The sequence below is a fragment of the Equus quagga genome, chromosome 16 (assembly GCF_021613505.1).
Source record: "Equus quagga isolate Etosha38 chromosome 16, UCLA_HA_Equagga_1.0, whole genome shotgun sequence".
In the NCBI taxonomy this organism is placed as follows: domain Eukaryota; kingdom Metazoa; phylum Chordata; class Mammalia; order Perissodactyla; family Equidae; genus Equus; species Equus quagga.
This window is the reverse complement of record NC_060282.1, coordinates 75,888,643-75,915,488: the sequence shown is the minus strand read 5'-3', so window position 1 is coordinate 75,915,488 and position 26,846 is coordinate 75,888,643. Positions and strand designations below refer to the sequence as shown.

Below are 26,846 nucleotides of genomic sequence, written 5' to 3'. Positions count from 1 at the left end.
CCGTGAGAAGAGCACAGGCTTGGGCTGCCAGTTAAATGCGCTCGTCCCGGGGAGTAATTGAGCAAGAACAAAGGTGAGAGGAGCAAGACAGCTGGAAACACCACATTATGTTTAATTTTAGTGTTTATTGGCCATTTTCAGTGCTTTTCTGACTTAGATTGTGATGAGGAATATGAGCAGCTGATAGAGATTCAACTTTGTGAAAAGCTTTCCCTTTGCTTGGTGAAGTTTCTGCATCTATTTAATTGAAGAGTATCCTGCAATTACAAGATGAATAAAGCTCATCTTTATTGTATGATCAGGATTCTTGAAAAAAATTGTTTACAAAGTGTAAAAGTAGTATTTGCTTACTTTAGAAAAAGAATTTAGATGGCGCTGAAGGTGGTCCCGTGAAATGTGAAAGCCCCCTTTCCGTCTTCCCCACTCTCTCAAGGCTGGAGAGTGTAGTTTTTTAAATGCATACCTCCAGAGATCTTACATATACATATATAGATATAAGCCAGTTGTTGGTAAATATACTTAAAACCACACAAATTGGTTGGTACTGTTTTGAACTGTTTTGTGAGTGTAAGCTCTGGATTCAGACAGTCTTGGTTTGGATCCTGGCTCTTCTGTCATTTACTAGCTGTGTTACCTTGGAAAAGCGCTTAATATTTGTGTATCTTCTTTGCCTTTTTTGTGAAAGGAAACCCTGTGTCATGGGGTCATTATGAGATTAAATGAGTTCATTGTTTGAACACTTAGCACAAGTGCCTGATACTTAATAAGCGCTCAGTATAGTTCAGTTGCTGCTGCTGAAAATTGCCATTTTCACTTAAGTATAACTTTGAGTATTTTTCCTTGTCATTACATATGTGTAGCGTGTATATACCTCGTTGAAAAAATATTTGCTTGGTATTTCATGGTATGGATATAGCGTGATTTGTTTAACCAGGCCTTCGGTAATGAGAACCTAGGTGGTTTCTGTTTTGTTTTGATATAGACAGTGCCACAGGGAACATTTAGAGTGTTTTGCATATTTTTGGGCTATATGCTGGGTCAAAGGGGACAGGCACTTGGAATTTTGATGGACGCGGTCTCTGCAGCGCTCTCCCCCTTGCAGTGCATGACAGCGTGTCTCCTCCCTGCTTGTCCATGTGGGTGTGACAGGTGGATTGTCTGATATTGGGCAATCAGAACAAAATGCAGAAATTCGGCACGGGGGTTGTTATTCCTCACCCCTGATACCAATTTGTGATTTTTATCAAGAGAACTGCATGTTCCCATTTTTGACTTCATAATAAGTAAATGCTGTCAATCTGAACTCATAAAGTACGCTTATGTTAATAAAATACTACATTTATTGTTCTATATATCGGGGTTCTATGTAAGATTTCATTTGTAACTTGGTTTCTGCTTAAAAATATCTGCTTTTTATAAATGTATGTTTTTTGAAGATAAGCAGTTCGCTGTTCCCTAAACCAATCACTATTTCTTTATCTTTGCTCTTTCCCCAATTAGCTTCCCTGCCTGCAAATTCCATTGTAAAAATGGGCTCTTTGGTTAGGCTCCTGTCATCTCACCAGCCAGATGACACTGCTTTTGAATGCCCTGGAGCCTTGTTTTATCCCGTTACGGGACGCACACAGCCCTTCAGTTACATTAAAGTCATGTATGAAGCTGTTCTCTCCTGTTTTCTAGATTGTGCTTTCTGGAGATCAGAGGTTGTTTTTTATTCTGCCATTTGATTCCTTGCATAATGCCTTACACATAAGTAGGGATTAAGTATGTATTTGTTGGTTTGAATTGGAGTGAAATTTTTACAGTTCGATGGTTGAAAATTATAAATCAAAAACAATATCTTGGATGGCCTCTTGTTGGATTAAAAAATATGTCTATTTAGTGATGAAAGTTGAACTTGTACCCACTGATTTAATTCTTATCCTTAAAGTGCAGACTTATGTATCTATATGTGCACCTCAGAAGTAAGTGACGTTCAGTAAAAGCCAAGCAAGCTATCCTTCAAAGGAACTTTCCCCTGCAGGCAGGAATTGAATCAAGGGCAGTTCATCGTGAATTCGTTATCCTAGAATTTCCTTGAGGTTACTAGTTAAAGGGATCTTGGGTTTAATGACCTGACGTGCCGTTGTTCTGTATGGAGGCTGGGGTTCTGTGCTTACACATGCTCATTTACCCGTTTTTTCCCCCTCTACTTCAGTACCTTTAATATTGGTTTGTGCATCTATCTCTTCAACTAGTTTTTTTGGTTTTGGGGGCATTTTTTTGAGGGTAGTGACCAAGTCCTTGCATTTTTGTAACCAACATAACAGATTTATGTATAGAAGACCTGGTAAATGTTTGCTAAATATTTTTAAGTTAGATGCCTTTTTCATTTTTTTTAAAGAAAAATATATTTTAAAACCTTTAACCTTCTTATGTCGCTTAGACAGTAGAGATTTGTAGACTGTTAAGCCAGTTGGAAGCTGTGTATAGCAGACGATCCATCTTATTGCCACTTGAGTGGAGAGTTGGTTTTCTGCTTTATGACTGTTTCTTAACGGTAGGGGGTGGCGTGTCACTTCTCAGCACATCGGTTGAAAAATGGTTTGGAAGAGTTTTTGAGGCTACACGTTAAGATGGAGAAGAATAATAACCTTTTACTATTTTAGCTTATTTATGTAGAATACTGATGTTGCACGACAGTTTACAGTTTTATTTTAGCAATATATTAGATGGATTTCATGCAAATTTTTTAATGTAATTTTTCACTTTTTAATGAATACTTCTTATTGGCATTTTTTACTTCAAAAGCTTGAATATTCCAGAAGATAGAATATTTAAGTCAGGTATTTTGTCCTTTTGGACACTGGAAATATCCAAAATATAGCTTATTTAAAGGATTTATTTCAATATAAGGGGGAAAATTCTCATTTTTAGTGTAAGTTTTAAGTCTACTAAATTCATATAGTGGAAATATTATATACTTTTATTTGACCCTTTGTTTTCTCACTAACTTTATATTGGCAACTGAAAAACATTAGACCAACGTATTAAAACTAATATGTAAAGGAATGCTGAAAAATATTTCTGAGTTTAACCATGGTGGCAGCTAGTTTCTACGTTAGAGAATTCTAGATAAGCTGTCTCTGAGTTAGTAATAAAAATCTTCTGAAATGTTTCATTTCACAGTGGAGTCTAATATTTTCAAAGCATGTTTAGAGGAAATGACCAGTTAATATAAAAACAATGAAAAAGTGAATTGAGGTAGATATAAATCTCTAGGAAAAGTAGGTTTTTATCAACACCTATAGTATGCTTGTTAGTGGTACTATACACTTCCTGAAAGAAAAGATGAACATATTCTGTATGTATTTTGTTTCGTGGGTGGTCACGTGATCTGATCACACCCAGTCAGACTCTTTTATTCTTTTCAAGTCAGCATTAGCTTTCACTATCTGTCTACCTTTCTTAACTCTCACTTTTGCTCGGAAATCTCACTCCCTTCTTGTAATGTTTGAGTTTTGTTTTATTTTTCTTTTAAAGGTTATATTTGTCTCTTTTAAGTACCTTAATTTTTTTAACATGATTATAGCTAAATTTGTTTTTAACTATTAACATTAAATAACAGAGGAAAGAAAGGGAACTGTCACATTTGAGTGGAACCTGGTTTGTGGGATTTGGAATAAAATTAAACAGTGTTGATTCGGTTTGGGTTTTGCCTCTCTTTTTAATGCGTTGGTAACTGGCAGACAGTGAGTGGCAGAATCCCAGCCTGGAAGCTGGCAATTCAACAATCACCTCTGGCCACTTACCCAAGTTGAGAGGGTTGGGTTCTACCAAAAGAGATGTGTACACACTGGGGCAGACAGAGTTTATCCCAGAGAAATGAAAACTTACGTTCATGGGAAAACCTGGACACAGATGTTCATAGCAGCTTCCTTTGTACCAGCCCCAAACTGGAAACAGCCCAGATGTCCTTCAACTAGTGAATGATAAACAAACTGTGGTACATCCACATCGTGGAATACTACTTAGCAGTAAAAAGGAATGAATGGTTGATACACACAGCAACTTGAATGACTCTCAGGGGAGTTATGCTGAGTGCAAAAGCCAGTCCCAGGGACCGTCTCTGTGGTGTAATGGTTAAGTTTGGCACAGTCCACTTCAGCAGCCTGGGTTCGCAGGTTCAGATCCCGGACATGGACCTATACCACTTGTCAGCCATGCTGACACATACAAAATAGCTACATACAAAATAGAGGAAGACTGGCACAGATGTTAACTCAGGGCACATCCTCCTCAGCAAAAAAAAAAAGAACCAGTCCCAAAGGGTTGTATACTGTGTGATTCCGTTAATATGATATTCTTCAAGTGGCAAAATTATAGAGATGGAGAACAGATCAGTTGTTGCCAGGAGTTAGAGATGAGGAGGGCAGAAGAGAGATGGAGAGTTATAAAAGGACAACATGAGGGATCTTTGTGGTGATGGAATGGTCCTGTAACTTGACTGTGGTGGCGAATACTTGAATGTTCGCATAGGAAAAAATTGCTTAGCACTGAATACCCACACAGCTGATTACCTATAAAACTGTACATTCTGAATACTATCAATGGATTGCATCAGCGTCAGTTTCCTGGTTGTGATATTATACTATGGTCTTACAAGATGTCGCCTTTGGGAGAACTGGATAAAGGGCGTAGGAGATCTTCATGTATTATTTCTTGCAGTTGCATGTAAATTTACAATGATCTCAAAATAGAAAGTTTAATTAAAAAAAAAAAGATCATGTCACTAGTCTGTCAGGTCCAGCACTGGTAAGACCAGTGAATTCCATAAGCATGAGCCCGTTATCCCACATCGTTTCCTGGGAAAAGATTTCTTTGGTTAGAAGCAGTGCCGAGGGGAATACCATGATCATGAATAAGACATTCTCCAAGTTCACGGATGGTGGTTTTGGTAGAAGCTTTGTGGGCAGGAAAGGCAAATCCATGTTCAGAGTAAGTGTCTGTTCCACTGATAGTGTGTCACTGTCCTTTCTATATAGAATGGTCCCGTGTAATCAACCTGCCACCAGTGGCCGGCTGAGCCTTCCAGGGAAGGATGCTACATTGGAAGCTTAGTGTTGGTCCCCACTGTTGGCAGATTCACCATTTAGGAGTGGCTCTAGCCAGATCAGCGTGGGTGAGCAGAATTCAGTGTTCCTGAATCCGTATATCCATCCCACAAAAATTCAGGGGCCTGCTACCTTGGTGAAATTTCTAGTTGGCCAGTGATCTGGGGCATGTTGAGATACCCCTCCTAGCCCTCAGGCAGAAGCACATCCTGCTGTCATGGCAACTTTGTTCTTGAAGCCATGTGGTGGGCGATCGGAGTGGCTGGGGAAAGAGGTTGACTGACATCCACAGGACGGGGTGTTTTATCCCCTGATTATTGAGATTCTTCTCTGCTAAAGAAATCATTCGCACGTGACTCCTTTATGTTCTCACTCTGTGCCCATTCAGAGAGGTCTGTCTGCATATCTCTTTCCCAGACCTTTTTGTCATCTATTTTCCAGTCATGTTCCTTCTAGATCCCTGACTATCCGGCAAAATCCTGAGTCACTTCTCACAAATCAGTGTAGATCCAGACCTTAGGCCATCTTTCTTCTCAGGCAGTGATCACTCAGGTGCATGACCCAAAGTTCTGCTCACTTGGGGCTGTTCCTTTACCACTGTCCTTCAGGGCTACCGTAACTCTGCCCTGAGTCACCCGTAGGGTCTGTCACAGTCTCTGTTCTACTCTATGTCTGCCACAGGTACTTCCAGGCACTCCCGCACCTGCCGGATTGTAAAGCCCACGTAGTAGACCAGCTTGCTTGGTAGCCTGGACCTGCTGCAGAGCCTTATCTTATTTTGGGCCTCACTCATAACTGGCAGCTTTTGGGTTACTTGGTAAAAGAGTTGGAGAAGTATGTGCAAATAAGGTTATTTGTTGCCTCCAAGATTCAAAGAGACCCACTAGGCATTGTGCTCTTTCTTGGTGGGAAGAAGGGTACCTTGACATCGCCCGGACCATTGGCCCCCTAGGAATTTCACCAAGGCTCAGCATTTCTGTGGTGTTTGTGTCCCACTCTCTGGCATTTATGTGTCTAACCATGCATCAAGAGTACTTGCAGCTTTCTGCTTCCAAGTCCAGTCAGCACATAGAAAGGACCAGCATGATGTCCAGAGGAATGGAGTGGCAGTGAAAGTCCCTGTAGGCTAGATTTACGGGGTAGAGCTGGAGAATTAATGTAACTTTGAGGTATAGAGTCTTTATTAGCAGGTCTAGAAAAAGAAAGCATTTGTTAAATCAGTTATTGCATGCCAAGTGCTGGGGGATATTTGATTTGCTCCAGCCATGAAATCGCATCTGGAACAACAGCTGCGGTTGGAGTTACCACTTGATTAAGTTTATGAGAATAAGTGGTCATTCTCTAAGACCCAACTGTTTTCTGCAGGGCCACATTGGCAAGTTGAATGGTAGTGTGGTAGGAATCACCTCCTTGCATCATCCAAGTCCTTGATCGTGGCGCTAAATCTGCAGTGCCTCCGGGAATGCAGCGTTGCCTTTGATTTACTTGTTTGGGACATAGGGGAAGTTCTAGTGTCTTCCACTTGGCCTTCCCTACCTTAATAGTCTTCACCCCACAGATCCAGGAACTAACGCGGGAATTCTGCCACTTGCTGAGCATACCTCTTCCAGTTGCGCATTCTGGAACTAGGGACACAGCCACAGAGCAGCTTCAGGGAATGGACCTGAGTTAAAACTCCGTTTATCATGTGACTTCCATAAGCCCCTGTTCTAGCTGGTGACAAATTGGGTCTTTAAGAGTTAGTGTCAGTTCAGATAGTCCCTGAAAAGTCTGATTATTTCTTGTTCTCCAGTGGACAGTTACCCTGGTAAATATCCACAGCTCTCTTTGGGAAAGCTGGGAGGAAGATTGGCGGTACAAATTTTTGGCTACGTAGCAGGATCCTTCCTCAAGGGGACATGACCACCTCTTCATTCAAAAGGCTCGGGGTTGGGAATTGGTTCAAGTTTGGGAATTGGTTGAGGGGCCATGACATTCACATGTGGTGATTCAAGTCAGACTTCTGTTCACTAGAGCTAGAGTTTTCCCATCTATTTCATCTTTAGGGACACGATGGTCAACGAGCCAACGCCAAAGAGCTCTACAGGTCAGACTGTTCTGATTACTGCATGGGCTCTGCTGCATCAGGATAACCGTGCCCACCGTGTTGTTGGCAGTAAGTGCTGACATTCCTCCTGCCAGTTCAAGATTGCATCATCTCCATTGAATTCAGGGAGCTCTTTTGGGCAGGAGTTCCCGTGTTAGTCCTTGCCTACGGAAAAGAGCCACCACACAGCTCTTCAGGAATGCTGGTGCTCCCCTCACAAATGTATTTCTCTTAGCCGTGGTAAAGTGGGTATCTTACAGATTCCCCTGGGGGCCATAGTAAGGAGTAGTGAACAGATCATAAATAACAGATCCATGCCAACATTCTGTTCTCTCCAAGCCTTTGGGTATCTTCGTCTGTGGTATACTAAGGAAGTTCTGATATTTCAACTTCATCTAGTATAGTCTATCTTTCGGGTCAGGTTTCATTCAACCAACCAAGTGAACTATTAAAAGCTATTCCCAGCCACTTAAGCTAATGTATTATATGTGAATCTCTGCTTAGTGAGCCCATATTAGTAAATTTGGCCCAAGGCAATACTGTCTTCCTCTCACCCTGATCTGATTCTACAGGATCCATTCCTCCACATATCCCCAGTTTCTGTTGATATAAATTAGCAAAATCATGCAATTCTTCGGGTGTATTGCAGCTCCTCATGGACTCCACTTTGTACCTACCTCGCCCCTTGGGGTTGGCCGAGACTCAAGTTTGGCTATGGGTCTAATGCGATCCCATAGAACTTTCTGTGATGATGGAAGCGTCCTATAATATCTGTGCTGTCTGTGTATGGCTACCAAGCATTTGAAGTGTGGCTAGTGCAATTTAGGAACTGAATTTTAAATTTTACTTAATTTTAATTAATTTAAATTTAAATAGCCACATATGTTAGTAGGTGACATATTGAACAAGGCCGGTCTAGAAGCAATGAGAAGTGGCAGCAGTGGGTGCTTAGGAGGCTCGGCAGTTCCTTGCAGGTTCTTCAGGGTAGACCATTGCAGGTTCTTCAGGAGAGGGGACACTCACCTGCTCAGATGGGATGGAGGGGCTTCTTCTACTGGCAAAGGACACTTGGCAGGATTTAGGGGATGAAGTCCCCAGGTTCGTCAGCATCTGCCCATATGTCCCATTCTGATTTTCAGGATTCACCATCTTCCTAATCAAGGCCCGAACTTTCGGATTAGAGAACCTGTAAAATTTGAGATTCAGTTTGGGTTGTCATTCAGCCATCTGCAGGATTAGACTTTGGGTTTGTTTTTTAGAAATCTCAGTCCTGAAGGCTAAAGGAGATAAAGATTTCCTTTAGGACAGTCATAGATGCTTTCAGGTCCCTTACATTAACCTTTAGCTGGGAATTTAAAGCCCTGAGGTTGTCATTTTCCAGTGCACTTAACAGCAGACAGCCAACACTTTTATACTTCTGTGTTTTGACCTGATTGATCCAAGGCAGCAAATACTTCCTCACCACCAAGCCTTGGCTTCTGTGGGCACGCGGCTGCAGGTGTCTACAGGTGGTAATTTACGAAACTGCTTTGCTGCTGCACACCATGGACTATCAGAGCCCCTTATCACTGGAAATAGGGTCATGAATGCCTTTAAGTTGAATCAGTTCAGATAACCCGTCTGCAGGTGGTATTCCTATGGAGGCTTTTTGGTGGTCTCTTCTCCTTGTGTTCACAGCCTTGTCCTAGGGACTTTTTTGAGTACCTCTTTATGAGCCAGTTCCTGTCCTGGACATTTTTTCTAGATTTTATTTGTTTGTCTTGTCGTCGTGTTTCCATTGCGCAGGGTCAGAATACGAAGTAGAGGTAGATAGCAGTAGTGTTTGATATCAGATCTCTGAAAGTGATTTTTGCAGTAGCCTTTTATGTCACTGATCTCTGAAAGAACTTTTGACTGGTGTGTTTGTTTAACATTGAAATGTGGGTGCTGTGGAGAGGGAGGGTACCATGGGTAGGATGGAAATTGATTTCAGAAGGTTCTTTTTAGAATAGTCAGAAAATACACTTATCCTATTTTTTGATTTGTCTTTTTTTCTAAGTGGCCTTGGGTTATTTAATCTCTGTAAGCCTCAGGTTCCTCCACTGTAAAGTGGGATGCTCATGCTTTCTCTTCATAAAGTTGTTATTTGGATTAAAAGCCCCCGGAAGCATAAATGTATGCTTCCGTTTTCTTCTCAATCCCCTTGGTTCTTTGGGTTGGCATTTGGAAACTCTTAAGTATCCTCTGTTTCAGCATTTTGAACTTTGTATACTTATGCATCACTTGTTTCCTAAAAATACTTCCTCGCTGTTGTTTTAGTTTTCCCTTTCCCCTAGACTTCCCAACTGTTGCCTTCGGTGTCTTGCATGGAGCAGCCCCCATTTTGTTTCACTCGTGCCTAGCTGCCATCCTGAGAAGATGGTACTGCAGTTTGGCGCTTAACGAAAGTCTCCTGGAAGTCTAAATTACTCTCTTGGGGATGGGAGGGTTGCACTGTTTATGATGTATTTTTCGGGGCCATGTCAGTGGGAAAAGGAGGGGCAGCCTATGGTCCCTGGTGTCAGTTGTCATCTGCCCACTTCCTCTCTCTCTTCCCAGCTACACTGCAGACACCTCAAACGGAGGGGCCCTTTACTTCTACTTATTTTCAGCAATTTAAGTTGAGCATTTATTGCCTTTATTGATGAGCAAGACGCAGTCCCAGGCACTGTGGCCAGTACGAAGATGAAGGATGGCTGACGCACAAGAGCGTGGGGAGGATGTGGCGTTGTGAACCTCTCAGGAACCTTCTCCCCGGCAGTCCTAGGTGAGCGCCCTGCCCCAGCGCCTTGGCTTTCCTGCATGCTGCCCAGGGCTAAGAATATACACCAGAGGTTCTAGGAACTGCCCAGCAATAAGGTTGAGAATTTCTCACAATTAAATTGAATTAGAGGAGTTGGGAAAAATGGTTCTTAGTGGATTTTCTTTTGCTTTCTTTTCTTCTCACCTTCTGATTCTTTGTTTCTTGCACTGGTCTTCCCTCAGCTAGGATGTCTTCTCCAGTGCTTTCTCTACTGCCATCCTCCTCCACACCCCAGCCCACTTCTCTATCCCGTTCTTTTTTTCTGTCTTGGGAATTGCTACCCCTCCCTTAAGACTTGTCAAACATCACCTCCCCTGTGAAGTCTTCCCTGATCCCCACTGACAGTTAATCACTAATGTTTCTCTCTTTTCTTCCACACGAGAGAGCTCTATCATAACAATCAAATTGACATTATTTGTTCACTAATCTGCTCACACCACTAGACAGTGAACCTGGCAATGGCTAACAGATGTTTGATGGGTAAATGAATGGATCAATGAATGAATAATCAAATACACAATCTCTGTCCTCAGAGGATTTACACTTTATGGGGGAGATAGATACATCAGTGACAGACTGCAGAATAAAGTACAAATATATGTGTACTATAAGAAAAATGCTATATATTTTAAGTTTTAATTTTTCCAGAAAGGCTTAGGCTTACCTCCTTAGCTTTCTTCATAGTGGATTGGAGCCTTGAAGCAGTTACTCCAGATTGCACAGACTTTCTTTTTTTTTTTTTTTATTTTTTTTAAAGATTTTATTTTTTTCCTTTTTCTCCCCAAAGCCTCCCAGTACATAGTTGTACATTCTTCGTTGTGGGTCCTTCTAATTGTGGCATGTGGGATGCTGCCTCAGCGTGGTTTGATGAGCAGTGCCATGTCCACGCCCAGGATTCAAACCAACGAAACACTGGGCCGCCTGCAGTGGAGCGCGCGAACTTAACCACTGGGCCACGGGGCCAGCCCATAGACTTTCTTTTTTAAAGGTCTCAGTGCTAGCTGGTCTCAGAAACCCTATTCTGTATACACTCCTGGTAGCACACAGCAACCGACACACTGTTTGCCTTTCTGCTTGCAATCCAGGCTCTTGAAATATACATGAAATGTAAGATGCTGGTGTTCTTACAGTAACATGAACACCTCCACTTTCTACAAGATCCCTGACCTAGTTACATCGTAAGATTATATATTTATGTAAACTTTTTTAGTAGTGAACAAGACAGACATCTCCTTTTCCATCTTGAAGTATAGCAAGAAAGACAAACATTTAATAATTAATTTTAACTGTGATGAATGTTACTAAAGAAATTGTATGGTACTGAGTTATAGAGGATCTTAGAGCAAGACATTTAATCTAGATTTAGAAGTGTCCCACTGCCAGAATAGTTAGAGGTAAAGTTCCATGCATACAGCTGTGTGCCTTAGCTTTGAGCCAGACAGCTTCTGTCTGATTAGAAACCATAAAGGCCTCGTTTGGTCCCAGATTGGGTCTCTCTCTCCGCTTCCCTCGCAGCATCCGTGACCATGCGGCTGACAGCTCTTCTCTGAGAGCGCGACAGACAGAAGGACAGACACTGACTGATTCTTCAGCCTCCTCTTGTAACCGTGTTTCTCCCTATGTAGCATGATCGCTCTCCTGCTACTGTGATATACCTCTATTACAGGGGTTTCTGAACTTTTTGATCCTGCCACTTCGTTAAGAAATTTTTAAGCATCATGTTCTAGTATTTACTTTAAAAAGCTATGTGTATGTTACTGCAGTACAATTTTTATATGCATTTTAAAGCATTCACAAAAATAAAACGTTTTGTTTTTTAATTATTCATTTATTTTTTCATGTTGAAGATTGGCCCTGAGCTAACATCCACTGCTAATCTTCCTCTTTTTGCTTGAGCAAGATTGTCGCTGAGCTAACACCTGTGCCATTTCTCCTCTATTTTGTATGTGGGATGCCACCATGGCATGGCTGATGAGTGGTGTGTAGGTCCACGCCCGAGATCCGAACCCACAAACTGAAGTGGAGTGCACCGAACTCAACCACTCAGCCGCGGGCCGGCCCCCAAAGTGAAACATTTTAAAGGTGAAGTGAAAGAACACAGAGCTAGATGTTGGGACGTTTTCTTCCTTTGTCCTGGGTTGTCCTGGAGATCGCTGCTCTTCCATAGGACTGTCCTTTCCTGCCTGCTGTCCAGATTTGTATTCCTTCATCCCGCCTCCTCATCTTTCAGTGGACAGTCTCCTCTTTAATCTTCTCTACAAGTACTTCCTGCTTGCTTCCTTGGTCCTTTTGATAACACTACTTTCCTTATGACCTTCCCTCGTGTAGGTTATGAATGGGTCTCAGGACCGAGACAAAAGTTGTCACCTTAGTTCTTGCTTTTCAGTACCGTTTCAGACTACTGTTCTGTGAGAAATTCTGCAGAAAGGCTCCTTGGTAGAAATCTTCTCATTTCTTTCCGTTTTTTCTTCCTCTGGCTCACAGCTCTTCTCTTTTCCTTTTCATGCTTGCCGGCTTTCTTGGCTTCCGCGTTTACATTGATGACTTTACCACGACCTTGGCTGACAGTTTTTCAGTGTCGTATTCTAGGACCTTTATTTCCGCTTCCTTTCAGTTGCAGATATACCATGATTTGTATATCATTATCACTTGGAATGGCCTTATCTTCCAGTTCTCAGACCCATAAGCCCTTTCTCGGACCAGTCTTACCCTTGTCCTGTTCTCAGTTCTTTAATCACACCTTGATCTACCAGCCTGTCAACTTCTTTTCTGAGTCTGCCTCTCTCATACCCAGTCTGGAACCACTTGGCAGCCATTCTGATATCCTAGAATCTCACTCCCTCTGATACTGTGATTTATAATAAGAAATATATATTTGTCTCCAACCCTGTTGCTGGCAGAGAGCTCCTAAAACCCCTGGAATTTCCTGTGATAAGAGCATTAAAGGTGTCTTTTGTGTTGTTAATGAGGCACTTTTGGAAAGCCCTCAGGTAACCTAAGGATGGATGCTGGTTACCTGGGGACCCAACCTGTGCTTAGAGGGTTGGAACTGTCATTCTCACTCCTGACCTCCTGGGAGCAGAGAGGGGCTGGAAGTTGAATCAGTGGCTAACGGCTAATGATTTAATTAATCATGTCTGAGTAATGAAGCCTCCATGAAAACCCAAGGGGACTGGGGGTGAACAGCTTCGGGGCTGATGAACACGTGGAGATGTGGGTAAGTGGTGCTGGGAGAGGGCGTGGAAGCCCCGTGCCCTTTCCCCATGCCTTGCCCTGTGCATGTCTTCCATCTGGCGGGAAACACCTGCTTCTGAGTTATATCTTTTTGTAATAAACTGGTAGTCTAGCGAGCAAAGCATTTCTCTGTGCTCGGCCAGCTGCTCTAGCAAATTAATCGAATCCAAGGAGTGGGTCTTTGGAGCCTCCTCCCGTCTTCAGCTGGCAACCTGGGCTTGTGAGTGGCATCTAAAGTGGGGCAGTCTTGTGGGACTGAGCCCTCGCCTGTGGAATCGGATGCTCTCTCTGGGCAGACAGTGTCAGAATTGAGTTGAATTGTAGGACACCCAGCTGATGTCAGAGAATTCCTTGGTGGTGTGGGGGATCCCCGCTTCCCGACATTGGAATCGGTGCAGAACCCTGTACTCCCTTGACCTTTGGCCTTGCCTGCCATCCGAGACCTCGCTTGTGCGACTTACATTGCTCTTAGATCTGGCCTGCTGTGTGCTGCTGGGTCCGCTTAGTCCAGGGTGTTCAACCAGATAATCTTTTTTTGTGGGGGCTGGTCTGTGCATTGTGGGGTGTCTAACAGCATCCCTGACCCCTATCTGATAGATTCCAGTAGCACCCCCAGTCATGACAAGCAAATGTGCTTCCAGACATTCCCAAATGTCCCCTGGGGAGGAGGGAAGCAGGGTGGAACCTCACTCTGGTTGAAAACTACTAGGTTTGTCAGTAAAACTTGGTGGTGACTGGGTCTATAAGAAATTGATTAATTGTTTTTTAAGTATTTTGGTGACTGGTTTATTGACTTTGTTTAATTATTTATTTATTTTTGCTGAGGAAGATTAGCCCTGAGCCAACATCTGTGCCAGTCTTCCTCTATGTTGTATGTGGGTCGCCGCCACAGCATGGCTGACAAGTGGTGTAGGTCCACACCCGGGATCTGAACCTGCAAACCCGGGCCGCCAAAGTGGAGCACGCCAAACTTAAGCACTAGGCCGTGGGGCTTGCCTGTGATTAGTTCTTTAAAAAGCTTCGTTTTGGGGAGTACTTGCCCTACTGAGGCACTGTTTGAGGGCTTTGCGTATGGGCATGTATTTATTTAATCCTCAGAGCAACCTTGTACAGTAGGTATAATTATGACCCATTTCCTAGCTGAGTAAGGGGCAGCACAGAGTCGAGGTGCAGTGCCCCCGCGCAGGGCTGCTGAGGACTAGAGCCAGGGCGCCAACCTGCGGTCAGACCGCAGAGCCTGCCAGTAGGAGCCGCCCGCTCCAGTCCCACTCTGCCTTGCTGAACAGCCGTCACTTTGAGTCTTTGCTGCGTGTGTAAGTTGCCTGTTGGTGCAGAACACACCATCCCAGACTTTATTCTCCTCTAGACAACGTGTTCAAAAGAAATGTTTTTTAGAGAAAAAACATCGTATAGTATTTAATTTGCCAGGGCAACAAGTGCCTTATTACTAAGTATTGTGCACTTGGCCTCACTGCCTGGTATTCTGTGCTTGACGGAAAATTGCTCTGCGTATATTCTTTTAATTATCCCTGTTGTTTTCTTCCTCTCCTCTCATTCCCGCTCTCTCTTGTTCCTGGCATGGCTGAGTCCCACACTTTCTGAGCTTCTTCAGGACAGAGGCTGACTTCCACAGCTTCATCCTCTGTGTGCATCATTAGCTGCACTCCCTTCCCTCGGCTTCGTTGATTCCCACTCTTTCCATGCTTGCCGTCTGCTGGAAAGGTGTTGAAATCTCTTGTGTGCTTTGTGTCTCCGTTCTGTTCTCTTCCATACTGAGGGTGTGTCATGTCTTCACTCATTCTTCTACCATCATTTAATGGGATTCCAGGAGGGAAAGAGATAAATGTAGGTACTCACTTTGCCATCTCGACCTGCTAATCCGTTTATTTTCATAAAAGAACATAGTTACGGGCATAGCATATTGCTTAGAGTTGAGCAAACAAAAGCTGTTGCAGCGTGGTTCATAGAAGGGAGTCACTTTATAATTACTCGTCAGAGATGCATGTTGAAATTTTTTGGCTAGCTAATATGAAGTAAAGTACATATAGCATTTCATTGTTTTTGTTGTTACTGTTTGCATGAAAAGAGGAAGCTGAGTAGGATATTGGCTTCCATTTTTAATATTTATTACTTTATAAAATTCTTTTTATATTTTAGAGTATTTAAGAATTCCTACTACAAAAATTTATAGGTATCCAATTTTTTTTAGTAACAAATGCAAAGATAGATCCAGAGAGGTTAAATGACATATGCATGATTTTTTAGCTATTTAATGGCTGAGCCGGTCATAGAACTCAGGTTTCTTAAGTATTTCTGTTATTCTGCTATATTGTTTCCTTCATTTTAAGGGTTTTTTTTTTTTTTTTTTTTGGATGAGGAAGATTGGCCCTGAGCTAACGTCTGTGCCAGTCTTCCTCCACTTTGCACTTTGGACAGCACCACCTGATGAGTGGTGGGTAGCTCGCTCCTGGGATCCGAACCCGCCCACCCAGAGCCCCCCGAAGCGGAGCAAGCGCCACCAGGCCGGCTTCCCTTTTAAGTTTTTAAACAAGGTTTCTATCTACTTTCCGTCTTCTGAGGCAACTCGTATTTAAGAACCGCTGTTCAGTGTGTCATGAGCTTTGAGTGGCAGGTCTGGTCCTCGGGTGGGACGTGAGGCGGCTGACCGGGTGACAGCTCCTGTTTCCTTTAGCGCTGGGAGCCTCGGTTCCAGGCTGTGTGTTAAATGTCCTCCTATGCATGACAGCTATAATGTGTGTATATATGCTTAATATGTATTAAAAATTTAAAGTAATACGTAGTCTTTATGTTCTAGATGTTCTGTAATAACTAATATAAGGAAAAAATAGTTCTACACAGAAATTACTAGTGAGCATTTGATGTCTTTCTCTTGAGGGGTTTATATCTCTGTATGGTATCACTGTGAACATGTAAATTTGTGTAAGTATGTATGTGCAATGTTATTTTTTTTTTTCATTGAGTTAATGATAGGTTACAATCGTGTGACATTTCAGTTGTACATTAATGTTGGTCATTCGTGTTGTAGGTGCACCCCTTCACCCTTTGTGCCCACCCCCCACCCCACCTTTCCCCTGGTAGCCACTAATCTGTTCTCTCTGTCCACATTTTTAAATTCCTCATATGAGTGGAGTCATACAGAGATTAGCCTTCTCTAACTGGCTTATTTCACTTAACATAATTCCCTCAAGGTCCATCCATGTTATGTGCAATGTTATTTTTAACTAGTTGCCAGATAGCCAGTGTTCCCTGAAATTTGCTGGGAATCGCAAACCTCACATGTGCAAAACTAGCTTACTCTGCTCCTACGCTGCTCTTCAGCCCCTCCCCGGCTCCCCTCTGCCCTGCCTTTCTATGGTCAGCTGGCGGTCAAGTCCTTGCTGTGCTATTTGGTGAACAGCTCTCCATGCGTTCTTCCATATTCCTATGACCACTGCTTCCTGTCGGCCCTTGTCATCTCTGTATCAGCTCATTGGTAGAGCTTCTCAACGCTTTACCAACTTCCCACTTTTCTCCTCTCTGTGGTCCATCTTGCATACTGCTGCTGAAGTTTTCTTTTTAAAGCAAAGAACAAGTACCGTCACCCCATTAATGAGAAACCTCTTCATTCTCCGCTGCTTGTAGAATAGCGTCCCCTCTTGCTCTGACTCTGACACCTGACACCCGCCTGCTCGCCCTCGCCCGTGCTGGGAAGCCTTGTCTAGGACACTCTCCTTACCCTGCTTGGATTCCAGATTCCACCCTGGGCCACCGCATCTTCACCATCCCCCACCAAGTGCAGATGCCTGCTTCTCTCTGGCTCCTCTTCAAGAAGGAAGGGGAGGAAGAGGAAGTTGAAGAGCATGGCTGGCTTTTTTTTTTCATGAGGAAGATTGGCCCTCAGCTAACATCCATTGCCAGTCTTCTGCTTTTTTTTTTGCTTAAGGAAGATTAGCCTGAGCTAACATCTGTGCCAGTCTTCCTCCACTTTGTATGTGGGATGCTGCCACAGCATGGCTGGTGAGTGTAGTAGGTCCGCACCTGGGATCCGAACCCACAACCCCAGGCGGCTGAAGTGGAGCATGTGGAACTTGAACCACTCGGCCACAGGACTGGCCCCCATACCTGGCTTTTTAAAGCAAAATTCCACTTCAGTGTTTTTTATTATTGCTATACAATGGAAATGTAGAGCAAGCTGACTTTTAAAAATTTCCACTGGAAGATTTTATTATACCTACCGTATTATACCCTTATATTGAATTATATGCATATAAATATCTCTTTTCACACTTAGGGCTCTCTGAAAAATGTGGAATCCTTCGCGTCTATGCTGAGACACTCTCCTCTGACACAGATGGGACCTGCCAAGGATAAACTGGTCATTGGACGGATCTTTCATATCGTGGAGAATGATCTGTATATAGATTTTGGCGGCAAGTTCCACTGTGTGTGTAGAAGACCGGAAGTAGACGGAGAGTAAGTAGCAGCCCTTCCAAACACTTTGAGGGTGTTTAGAGAAGTTGGGATACCTCGAGAGTGTTAGTGCACCTAGGCGATTTTTGAAAAGATACTTATTTCTTTTGATAACAGTACTAGAAGAAGAAGCTGAAGTGCTTAAAAAATACTTTGTTAGGGGCCGGCCCCATGGCCAAGTGGTTGAGTTCGTGCGCTCTGCTTCGGCGGCCCAGGGTTTCTATGGTTCGGATCCTGGGCGTGGACATGGCACTGCTCGTCAGGCCATGCTGAGGTGGCGTCCCACATGCCACAACTAGAAGGACCCGCAGCTAGAAATATACAACTATGTACTGGGGGGCTTTGGGGAGAAAAGGGAAAAATAAAATCTTTAAAAAAAAAAATACTTGTTAGTCGAGTTAGCCCAGGTTCATGTCTTCTTAAAGCACTAAGAGCAGTTTTGGGGAGGATGTGAGTGTTCATCCTGCTGTTAAGCTGCTCCGTACCACAAGGGGAAAACCAGCTTTGTAGGAGGAGGTGCTGCTCAGGCCCTTTTCCAGCAGCCCTTCTCGCCGCCTTGTCCCACAGTCTCTTTCCCTTCTCAGAGAAGCTCCTCTTTCTACTCCTTCACGCTCCTTCCTCTCACTCCACCTAATTCTGATGCTTTATTATTTTCTTTCCGTATTATGTTACATCTATTCTCAGGATTATTATTTTTCTTATTATATGATTTCGTATAAACAGAATTCATTCTGTTTATAGACTGTGTAGATAAAGATATTTATGAATATAAATCTGCATTGGGGAAACCATGAAGGGGGGAGATTTATGAGTAGAATCTCAAGAGTGAGAGGAGATGTTGAACTAAGATTCTGAGATTGAAGACAACAGCAAACATGATGGAAATGATTTTTTTGCGATCAATCCATTTTTAAAGTGCACATTTTTTTAGATTTTAATATTTCTGGTATCAGGATGCATCTTACAGTTGATGGTATATCAATTTAATTGGCAGTACTTTTTCTTCTTAATAGTACAGAAAATGATGGTGAATCTAATAATCACTGGCGTCTTAGGTAGGATGGGTGACATGGTTAAGAAGTTTGTGATGTTTAAGAATGAGCCGTGTTGTAGAAATGAAGAGTCTGTTGCAGACCTAAGCGATTAGTTACGAGAGTGGGTTGCCTCCCTCCTGACGGCTCTGGACCTCCAAAGGTCCAGTCAATAGCTGGGCTCACCCAGTTAGGAGCCGTGAGCTCATCTCCCTGAGGCTGACTAGGGCCTGACAGATGTAACAGAAACACACATTTCCTCAGAGCAGTGATGTGTGGGTAAGTGTTGAACAGCCAGCTCTCCGGTAAAAAAAACCCTGATTTGGGGCTGGCCCCATGGCCGAGTGGTTAAGTTGTCACGCTTCGCTTGGGCGGCCCAGGGTTTCGCCAGTTCAGATCCTGGGCACAGACATGGCACCGCTCATCAGCCCACGCTGAGGTGGCATCCCACATGCCACAACTAGAAGGACCCATAGCTAAAAATATACAACTATGTACCTGGGGGCTTTGGGGAGAAGAAGAAGAAAAAAAATGCCCTGATTTGCCTTTTTCTGTGGCATAAAATATTCCCACCATGGCCAAGTTGAGGTTTCCAATGTGAGATTATTGAATGCGGAGTTGGGACCACCTGTACAGTCAGCTCTCCCTAGCTGGTGCCGTCTGGCTCCAGTCCACCACCGCCTCAGATCCTCAGAAGCTGTATTGTGTCTTAGTGTGGCGGGTGGTATAAATCAGGGCATACCTGGAAGAGAAAGTGGACTTCTTACGCTGCCTGCCGTGAGAGACACTGGCTCAGGCGTGACTGCCTTACTCTATCAAGTAACATACAAGATTAGTCAAAAATGGTAAGGTGTAAAGAAATATCTAAGTAGGATCTCTGTCAATTCAGATTTTAAGACTGTAATCTGTATCTACTGTGTACTAAATTATTGAAAGGATTAAATTAGATAGTGTCTGTAAAGATTTAGAACAGCAACTGGTATAGTAACTGTATGCTACTACTGTGATTGTTGTTCTTGAAATCCTGGTGACGGGGTCTTCGTGAACTAATGATGGTGTCCCTCAAGAATTCCTCTTGAGGAGGGTGATGCAGACGGCGGGTGTGAAGATACGTGGCACTAAAGTTATCCTTCAAGAGAGGCATCCTGAGCTCTTGGGTGCTTCAGCAGGAGCTGTAACAGATGGTTTGTCATTAATAGGACACGTGTCGGTACTGGTGCTTACCAGAGGGCAAGCGGGGAGGGAGGAGGGCGAAAGGGTGACAGGACCCATGTGGACGGTGACGGGTAATTAGTCTTTGGGTGGTGAACCTGACGTAGTCTGCACAGAAACTGAAATATGATGAGGTACACCTGAAATTTGTATAATGTTATAAACCAGTGTTACCGCAATAAAAAGAAATCTCAAAAACAACATGTTGGATTTCAAAAGAAGAAAATGTATTGGTAATTTAAAAATGAAGTACTGTTTTATTTTACACGAATAGCTTCCCTGGTCTCCTCCTTGTGGTTAGTAGGCTGTTGCTCACGCTGGCAGGTGCTTCCCCCTTGCAGTGGCCACCCTTGTTCCTATGACCTGACATGCAGCCAGAGCACCAGGTATGAACTCTATAAAAACGCGTGTTTCACATACATCTGCTGAGATAGGAACATTTCACCTGCACAGTCAAGTTTATTATAAATTGCAAATGCCAGTGACTTACTTATTTCTTTATATTTGTGTATGGAATTTTGTTTATGATGTTTCTTTCATGGGTTTTTGTTGTTATGGAAGGTAATTTTAATGTTTTGGAAAGAGTCTATAAATAAGAGATTTTTTTCTTTTTTTAAATGAAGTTGCTATTGAATTAGTTTTAGCAAGAAAACTATAAAGATTGGGGGGGGGGGGGGCCGGAAATCATACAAACGTGGAAGGAGTTGCTTTCCAAATGTCTTTCTGTTCTTATTCTGCTGTGCAGCGCCTGACCCTGGCAATCCCAGACGTTGCGGTGTGGGTCATGTTTCTGTACGGAGATGGTGCAGAGCTCTGGCTTCTCCTCGGCGAGAAGGCCTGACCTTTTATCAGAGTACTTGCATTAACTGCTTTAGGTTATTGTCTTTGCAGTGTATGTGTATACTTTTCTTATGAGTCCCCGCTTTGACCTACCTTCCCTTGAAGCAACCTGTGAGTCAGACGGCATCTACTTGATTGCGGAATGTGGAACAGTTTCCCATCATGTCAGCCTGCCTGCCTTTTTCTTTAGACATTTCTTCTTTAATTATTGTCATTAATACAGCCCACAATTTCACAAAATTTGTCCTAGCATGGATTAAGATAGTTTCCTTTCCTTATTCCCATCTGATAATCATAATAGCTGGTTTTTTGAAAACTTACATTGATGTCTTGTATATATTGTCTCATTTATTCCTCACAGGAAGCAAAGAAAGTTGATGACATTATTCCCATTTTCCAAATGAAGACAGTCAGTCTCCGAGCGTAAATGATGTGCTGCAGGGACACGATGGGTAATTGACAAAGCAGGGATTCAGACCCTGGGCTGTGTGTACCCAGTGCCCGTGGATGTTCTTTTCCCTCTACTGTGCTCTCTAAACCCCATCATATACAGTTACTAAAGTGTCATAAAAACTCCTGAGAGAGTCTCGCATATGAGCCAGCTTCACGCCAGGCCCCTTGAAGGCAGCGTGGTGGTGAGGCTCCGTGGAGGTCTGTTACAGAGTGGTGGGCAGCCTGGGAGATGGTGTCCGAGGTGAGGTGTGTGTGATAGTGTTCCCACCAATAAGCTGTGACCAGCGGCTCCAGGCTTTGTTTCAGATTCGATGTGTGTGTATCATAATTATGGTGGGAGCTGTAGTCACAGAAGTGGTTAGTAACTTGGGGTTACATGCTTGGTGTTATTTGGGAATGGTATATTTCAAAAAAAGTTTATTCTGTAAATGGTAGAAAGTTGACTCTTTATACATGTAATACTTAATTTTTAATTATTTCTTTTTTAAAATTCTGTCATCTACTTTCTTTGAACCTTTTAGACCTAAAGTAGTTTAACTTGGTTTTTTTATTTTTGTTTTTGATGACCCAGGGTCATAATTATAACCATTAATTTCTGTATTGTGTCATAATTCAAATATAGAGAATTCTTGCTCCTTAAGCACATACGCCCTAGTTCTGTAGTTTTGGTGTTTCACCTTTGGGTGTCATCTTTCTTTTCTTGCCGTTCTGCCTGTGTCTGCTTTTTTTTAGCTTTCTTAGACCTCTTAATTTTCTTCTCCTAATATGCTGATGCCTGGGAAATTGCTCACCAAATTTGTTGTGCTTAAAATAAGAAGAACTAGTGTTGCAGTAAAAGCCTGGCAGCCTCTCCTCTAAGTGAAGTGCATGTGCTTTAGTACACGGACTTCAGCACGTACTTTGACAGCTCCTGACTCCTCTGCTTGGCTCTCACTGGGTTCTGTGAAGACCCAATGTCACCAGATAGCTGATTCCTGATAAGTGAAGTGTGCCTGGGTTGGGGTTTTGCCTGTGTGATGCCCTCGATGGGGGGCTGTCACACATCAGAGCAGTGTTTGTTGAGCCAGTCAAGGTGTTGAGTGTTTTGGACAGGAGTAGCCATCGTGGTTGAGACTTTAACACCTTCAGTAGGAACAGTAGCAAAAATAAGATGAGATTACTGGATCTCAGATACTATTTGACATGGTGCCGGTTCTTACAGTGAACTTGTAAGTAAATGAGTAAATTCCTTAAGAACATTCTTAAGTTGAAAGAATTGCCCTGTGCCATTGATTAGATTGGTTGGCCTGGAAGATACTTGTAATACATTTATCAGTTTCAAGAGTTAAGCTGCTTCACTGGCATCTTCCAGAAGGGAGCTTAGACCCTTGTCTGGTGCCCTGATTTTTGTGCCGCTGCCAGGGGACACCTCTGCGTCACCTGGCTCTGGTGGCCAGAAGGGCTTGTGCTCTAAATACCACAGGACTGTAATCAACAGAGAAAGAGATCTTAAACAGCTCCCACCCCAGGGCGCAGCAGGCGGTTATGGACCCAGGAGCTCGATCTTTCTGTGAAAGAGGCCTGGTAGCTATCTTCGTAGCTGCAGCCTGAGGGGCAGGCTTGTAATTTAACACACATCCAAGGGCTGACTGTAAACCCTTCCTGAGACCTTAGGGGGCCAGCACTATCTTCGAACTCTCATGCTCCAGAGTGCCAGCAGCTCTCAGAGGGGAGCTCTTATATGTGTCTGGTGCCCTGATTTTCATGGCTGCCATGCAGGGGATACCCCTGGGTCACCTGGCTCTGGTGGCCAGGGGCTTATACTTGTGGTCCCACAGGACTATATATATCTGCGTACTTTAAAAACTGCTGCCTGAGGATCTGGCTTCCACTCAGTCTGAACATAGGTGCTGACTGAGATCCTCCCCTTTGGGGCACTGACTGGTCTTGGCGCACCCTCAGCTACTGGGAGCTGTTAAGAATTAAACAGGCTGCTTGGACAATCACAGAGGTTTGAGAGACAGCCAAGAGCTGGGGCAGGGTTGAATGATAAGATTCATCTCCTACACAAGGCCAGCCCTTCAAGACTGGGCTATTTCATCTAATACCTAGAAACCAACACAGAGGGTCAAGCAAAATGAACAGAGGAGTATGTTCCAAACAGAACAAGATAAAACATCAGGAAAAAACCTTAGTGAATGGGAAATAAGTAATTTACCTGACAAAGAGTTCAAAGTAATAGGCATAAAGATGCTCACTGAACTAAGGAGAAGAATGGATGAACACAGTGAGAACTTCAACAAAGAGATAGAAAATATAAGGAAGTACCAAACAGAAGTCATAGAGCTGGGGAATACAATAATCGAACTGAAAAATACACCAGAGAGGTTCAACAGCAGACCAAATGAAGTGGAAGAAAGGATCAGAGAACTTGAAGACAGGGCAGAGGAACTCACCCAGTAAGATCAGCATAAAGAAACAAGAATGAAATAAGGTGAAGACAGCTTAAGGGACTTATGGGCCAACATCAAGCAGACTAACATTCACATTATAGGAGTCCAAGGAGAAGAGAGAGAGAGAGAGGGGCAGAAAACTTGATTTGAAGAAATAATGGCTGAAAACTTCCCTAGCCTGGGGAAGGAAACAGACATACAGATCCAGGAAGCCTAGGGAGAAACAAATAAGATGAACCCAAAGAGACCCACACCAAGATACATTATAATTAAATTGTCAAAAGTTAAAGACAAGGAGAGAATCTTAAAAGCAGCAAGAGAAAAACAACTTGTTATGTACAAAGCCCTCGCCTCCCCCCCGCCCCCAGCCCCCATAAGACTATCAGCAGATTTTTCAGCTGAAACTTGCAGGCCAGAAGGAGTGGCACAATATATTCGAAGTGCTAAAAGAAAACAAGTTCCAACCGGGAATACTCTGCCCCACAAAGTTATTCAGAATTGAAGGAGAGAGAAAGAATTTTCTAGACAAGCAAAAGTTAAAGGAGTTAATCACCACTCAACTAGCCTTACAGGATATGTTAAAGGGAATTCTTTAGGCTGAAAAGAAGCAGCACTAAATGGGTACAAGAAAACATGAAAGTATAAATCTCACAGCTAAAGATAATTATATAGTAAAGGTAGTGGGTCAATCACTTATGATGCTAGTATGAAGGTTAAAAGACAAAAAGTAGTAAAAATAACTATAATTACAGTAATTAGTTAAGGGATATACAACATAAGAAGATGTAAAATGTGACATGAAAAACATAAAATGTGGGGAGTGGGGAGTAAAAATGTAGAGCTTTAGAATGCGTTCAAACTTAAGTTGTTATCAACTTCAATTAGACTTATAAGTTATCTGTACACCTCATGGCAACCACAAAGAATTAAGCTGTTAATTATATTAACTTTTTAGAAAATAAACTGGGCCATGGTATGACTTTTCACTCAGTGAACATTTAATAAGTAGCTGTTATGTACTGCCTCCATGTTTAATGCTAGCCATGTACAGATTAAAGACCATCTCTGGTTTCAGGGCATTGATGGTTCAGTCAGAGAGCTAGAGAAGTAAACCAGTATATCCACCACAGATAAGTTCTATTTACTGTATTCTGCAGAAATGGAAAAGGGGGGACTGACGATTCGGTCTGCTTGTGTCAGAGAAGGTTTTCCAGAGGAATTAACAATTGAATTGAGTTGTAAAAGATGGTTAGCAGATTTAAAAAATGCATAAAATGAGAGGGAGCTGCACGTGCAAAAGTTTTAAATGAGAGGGAGCTGCACGTGCAAAAGTTTTAAGTGAGAGAGAGCCTGGCTCTTCTGGGAACTCCGGCAACTTAATTGGCATAAGTGTAAGAGGAGTGATGGGAGAGTGGGAGATGGGCTGCAGCCAGATCTTCAAGGGATTTATATGCCATTCTGAAAAATTGGGGCTTTATTCTGAAAGTGGTAAAGAGCCGTTAAGATATTGTAACAGGTAACGTGGACCAGATTCGTGTTTCACTGAGACCATTCTGGCAGTGGATCTATTAGAAGAATGAAACTGGAGTTAGGGAGGCTAATGGGGAAGCTTCTGGAAAGAAAGGATGAGAATGTGAATTGAATCCGAGGTCAGGAAAGGAGACTTTTATTAGTAATTTAGGAGATGGGAGAAACGGGGCTTGGTGTGTTGTGAGGTAGAGGGAAAAGTTTCAAATGATGTTTGATTTCAGACATGAATGCCTAGGTAGATAGTTAAGTTGCTTTGTTTTGGGGAGTGGAGAGGAGAATGTATTGTTTTGATATATATTGCTTGCTTCAAAAATAAAAATTAATATGCCCGGATTTAGATTAGTTTGATTCTCTCATTCCCACTTGTGGTCATAGTACTTTTGATTAGTATCAGTTAAGGAACGTTTCTCATTTTACTGAAATAAAAATCCCGACAGTTAAACCATGCTTATTGTTTGGTTAAAGAGCCAAATTCTACAAATCTTTTCATTTCATTAAGTTACATTTTAATTTTGATTTTTCAAGAATTGTATACATTCCCATAAAATCCTGAAGTCTAGTTTTACAAGTCCATTTATTTATTAATGTGTTCATGTAGATTGGATCTTTTAAAGCATTATTTCTACACTAGCATCTCTAACACAACACACATGATTGACAGATCTGAAAAATCAAAGAGTTTCAAAACAAGCATGATTGGCAGTTCTAAGGTAACTAGCATGTGCATTGAATATTATTTGTACTTTTGTTTGACACTGAGGTAGAATAAACAAGCTAATTTCCCAGTCTTTGTTTCTATTTCAAGTTGTGTGATATATAGGGTCAAATAAAGAGTGGGTTGGATACTAAATGTTTCAAAAACTAAAGTTTTCGAGATGTATTGATGGGAGGGAAGAGAGAATAAGAATTTGAATTAAGTGGTTCTTTTGATTCCAGAGGACATGGTGCTCAATTATAAAGTATGCACGTGAAGGGCACGGCCCAGTGCTTAGTGGTTAAGTTCACACCCTCTGCTTGGGCTGCCTGGGGTTTGCCGGTTTGGATCCCAGCACACACCTGCACACTGCTCATCAAGCCATGCTGTGGTCGTGTCCCACATACAAAATAGAGAAAGATTGGCATAGATGTTAGCTGAGGGCCAATCTTCCTTTCCAAAAAAAAAAAAAAAAAAAAACCCATATGCATGTTTTTAAATAGATTGGTGATTGAAAATCATTCTACAGTCATACACCACTTAATGGCAGGGATACATTCTGAGAAATGCATCCTTAGGTGGTTTTGTTGTTGTACGAACATCATAGCATATACTCACACAAAACTAGATGGTATAGCCTGCTACACACCTAGGCTGTATGGTACTAATCTTATGGGACCACCATAGTACCTGCAGGCCTTTGTTGACCAAAATGGCATGATGTGGTGCATGGCTATATTACATTTTCTTTTACAGATCTTTGGTTATTTTTTAGGATAAAAGAACATCTGTTATGGGGCCGACCCTGTGGTGCAGTGGTTAAGTCTGCACATTCCGCTTTGGTGTCCCAGGGTTCACCAGTTCGGATCCCGGGTGTGGACATATGCACTGCTTGTCAAGCCATGCTGTGGCAGGCATCCCACATATGGAGTAGAGGAAGATGGGCACGG

General features: G+C 42.7%; 1 protein-coding gene across 1 annotated transcript in view; it reads left to right on the top strand.

The window, feature by feature from the left end:
• TPD52 (tumor protein D52) overlaps positions 1 to 26,846 on the top strand; it is a 207,529-nt gene that overhangs the window by 110,799 nt on the left and 69,884 nt on the right. The window contains exon 6 of the mRNA XM_046641875.1: positions 17,526 to 17,707. Within this exon, the coding sequence (XP_046497831.1) occupies positions 17,526 to 17,707 (182 nt within the window). The remainder of the gene's footprint in view (positions 1 to 17,525; positions 17,708 to 26,846) is intronic.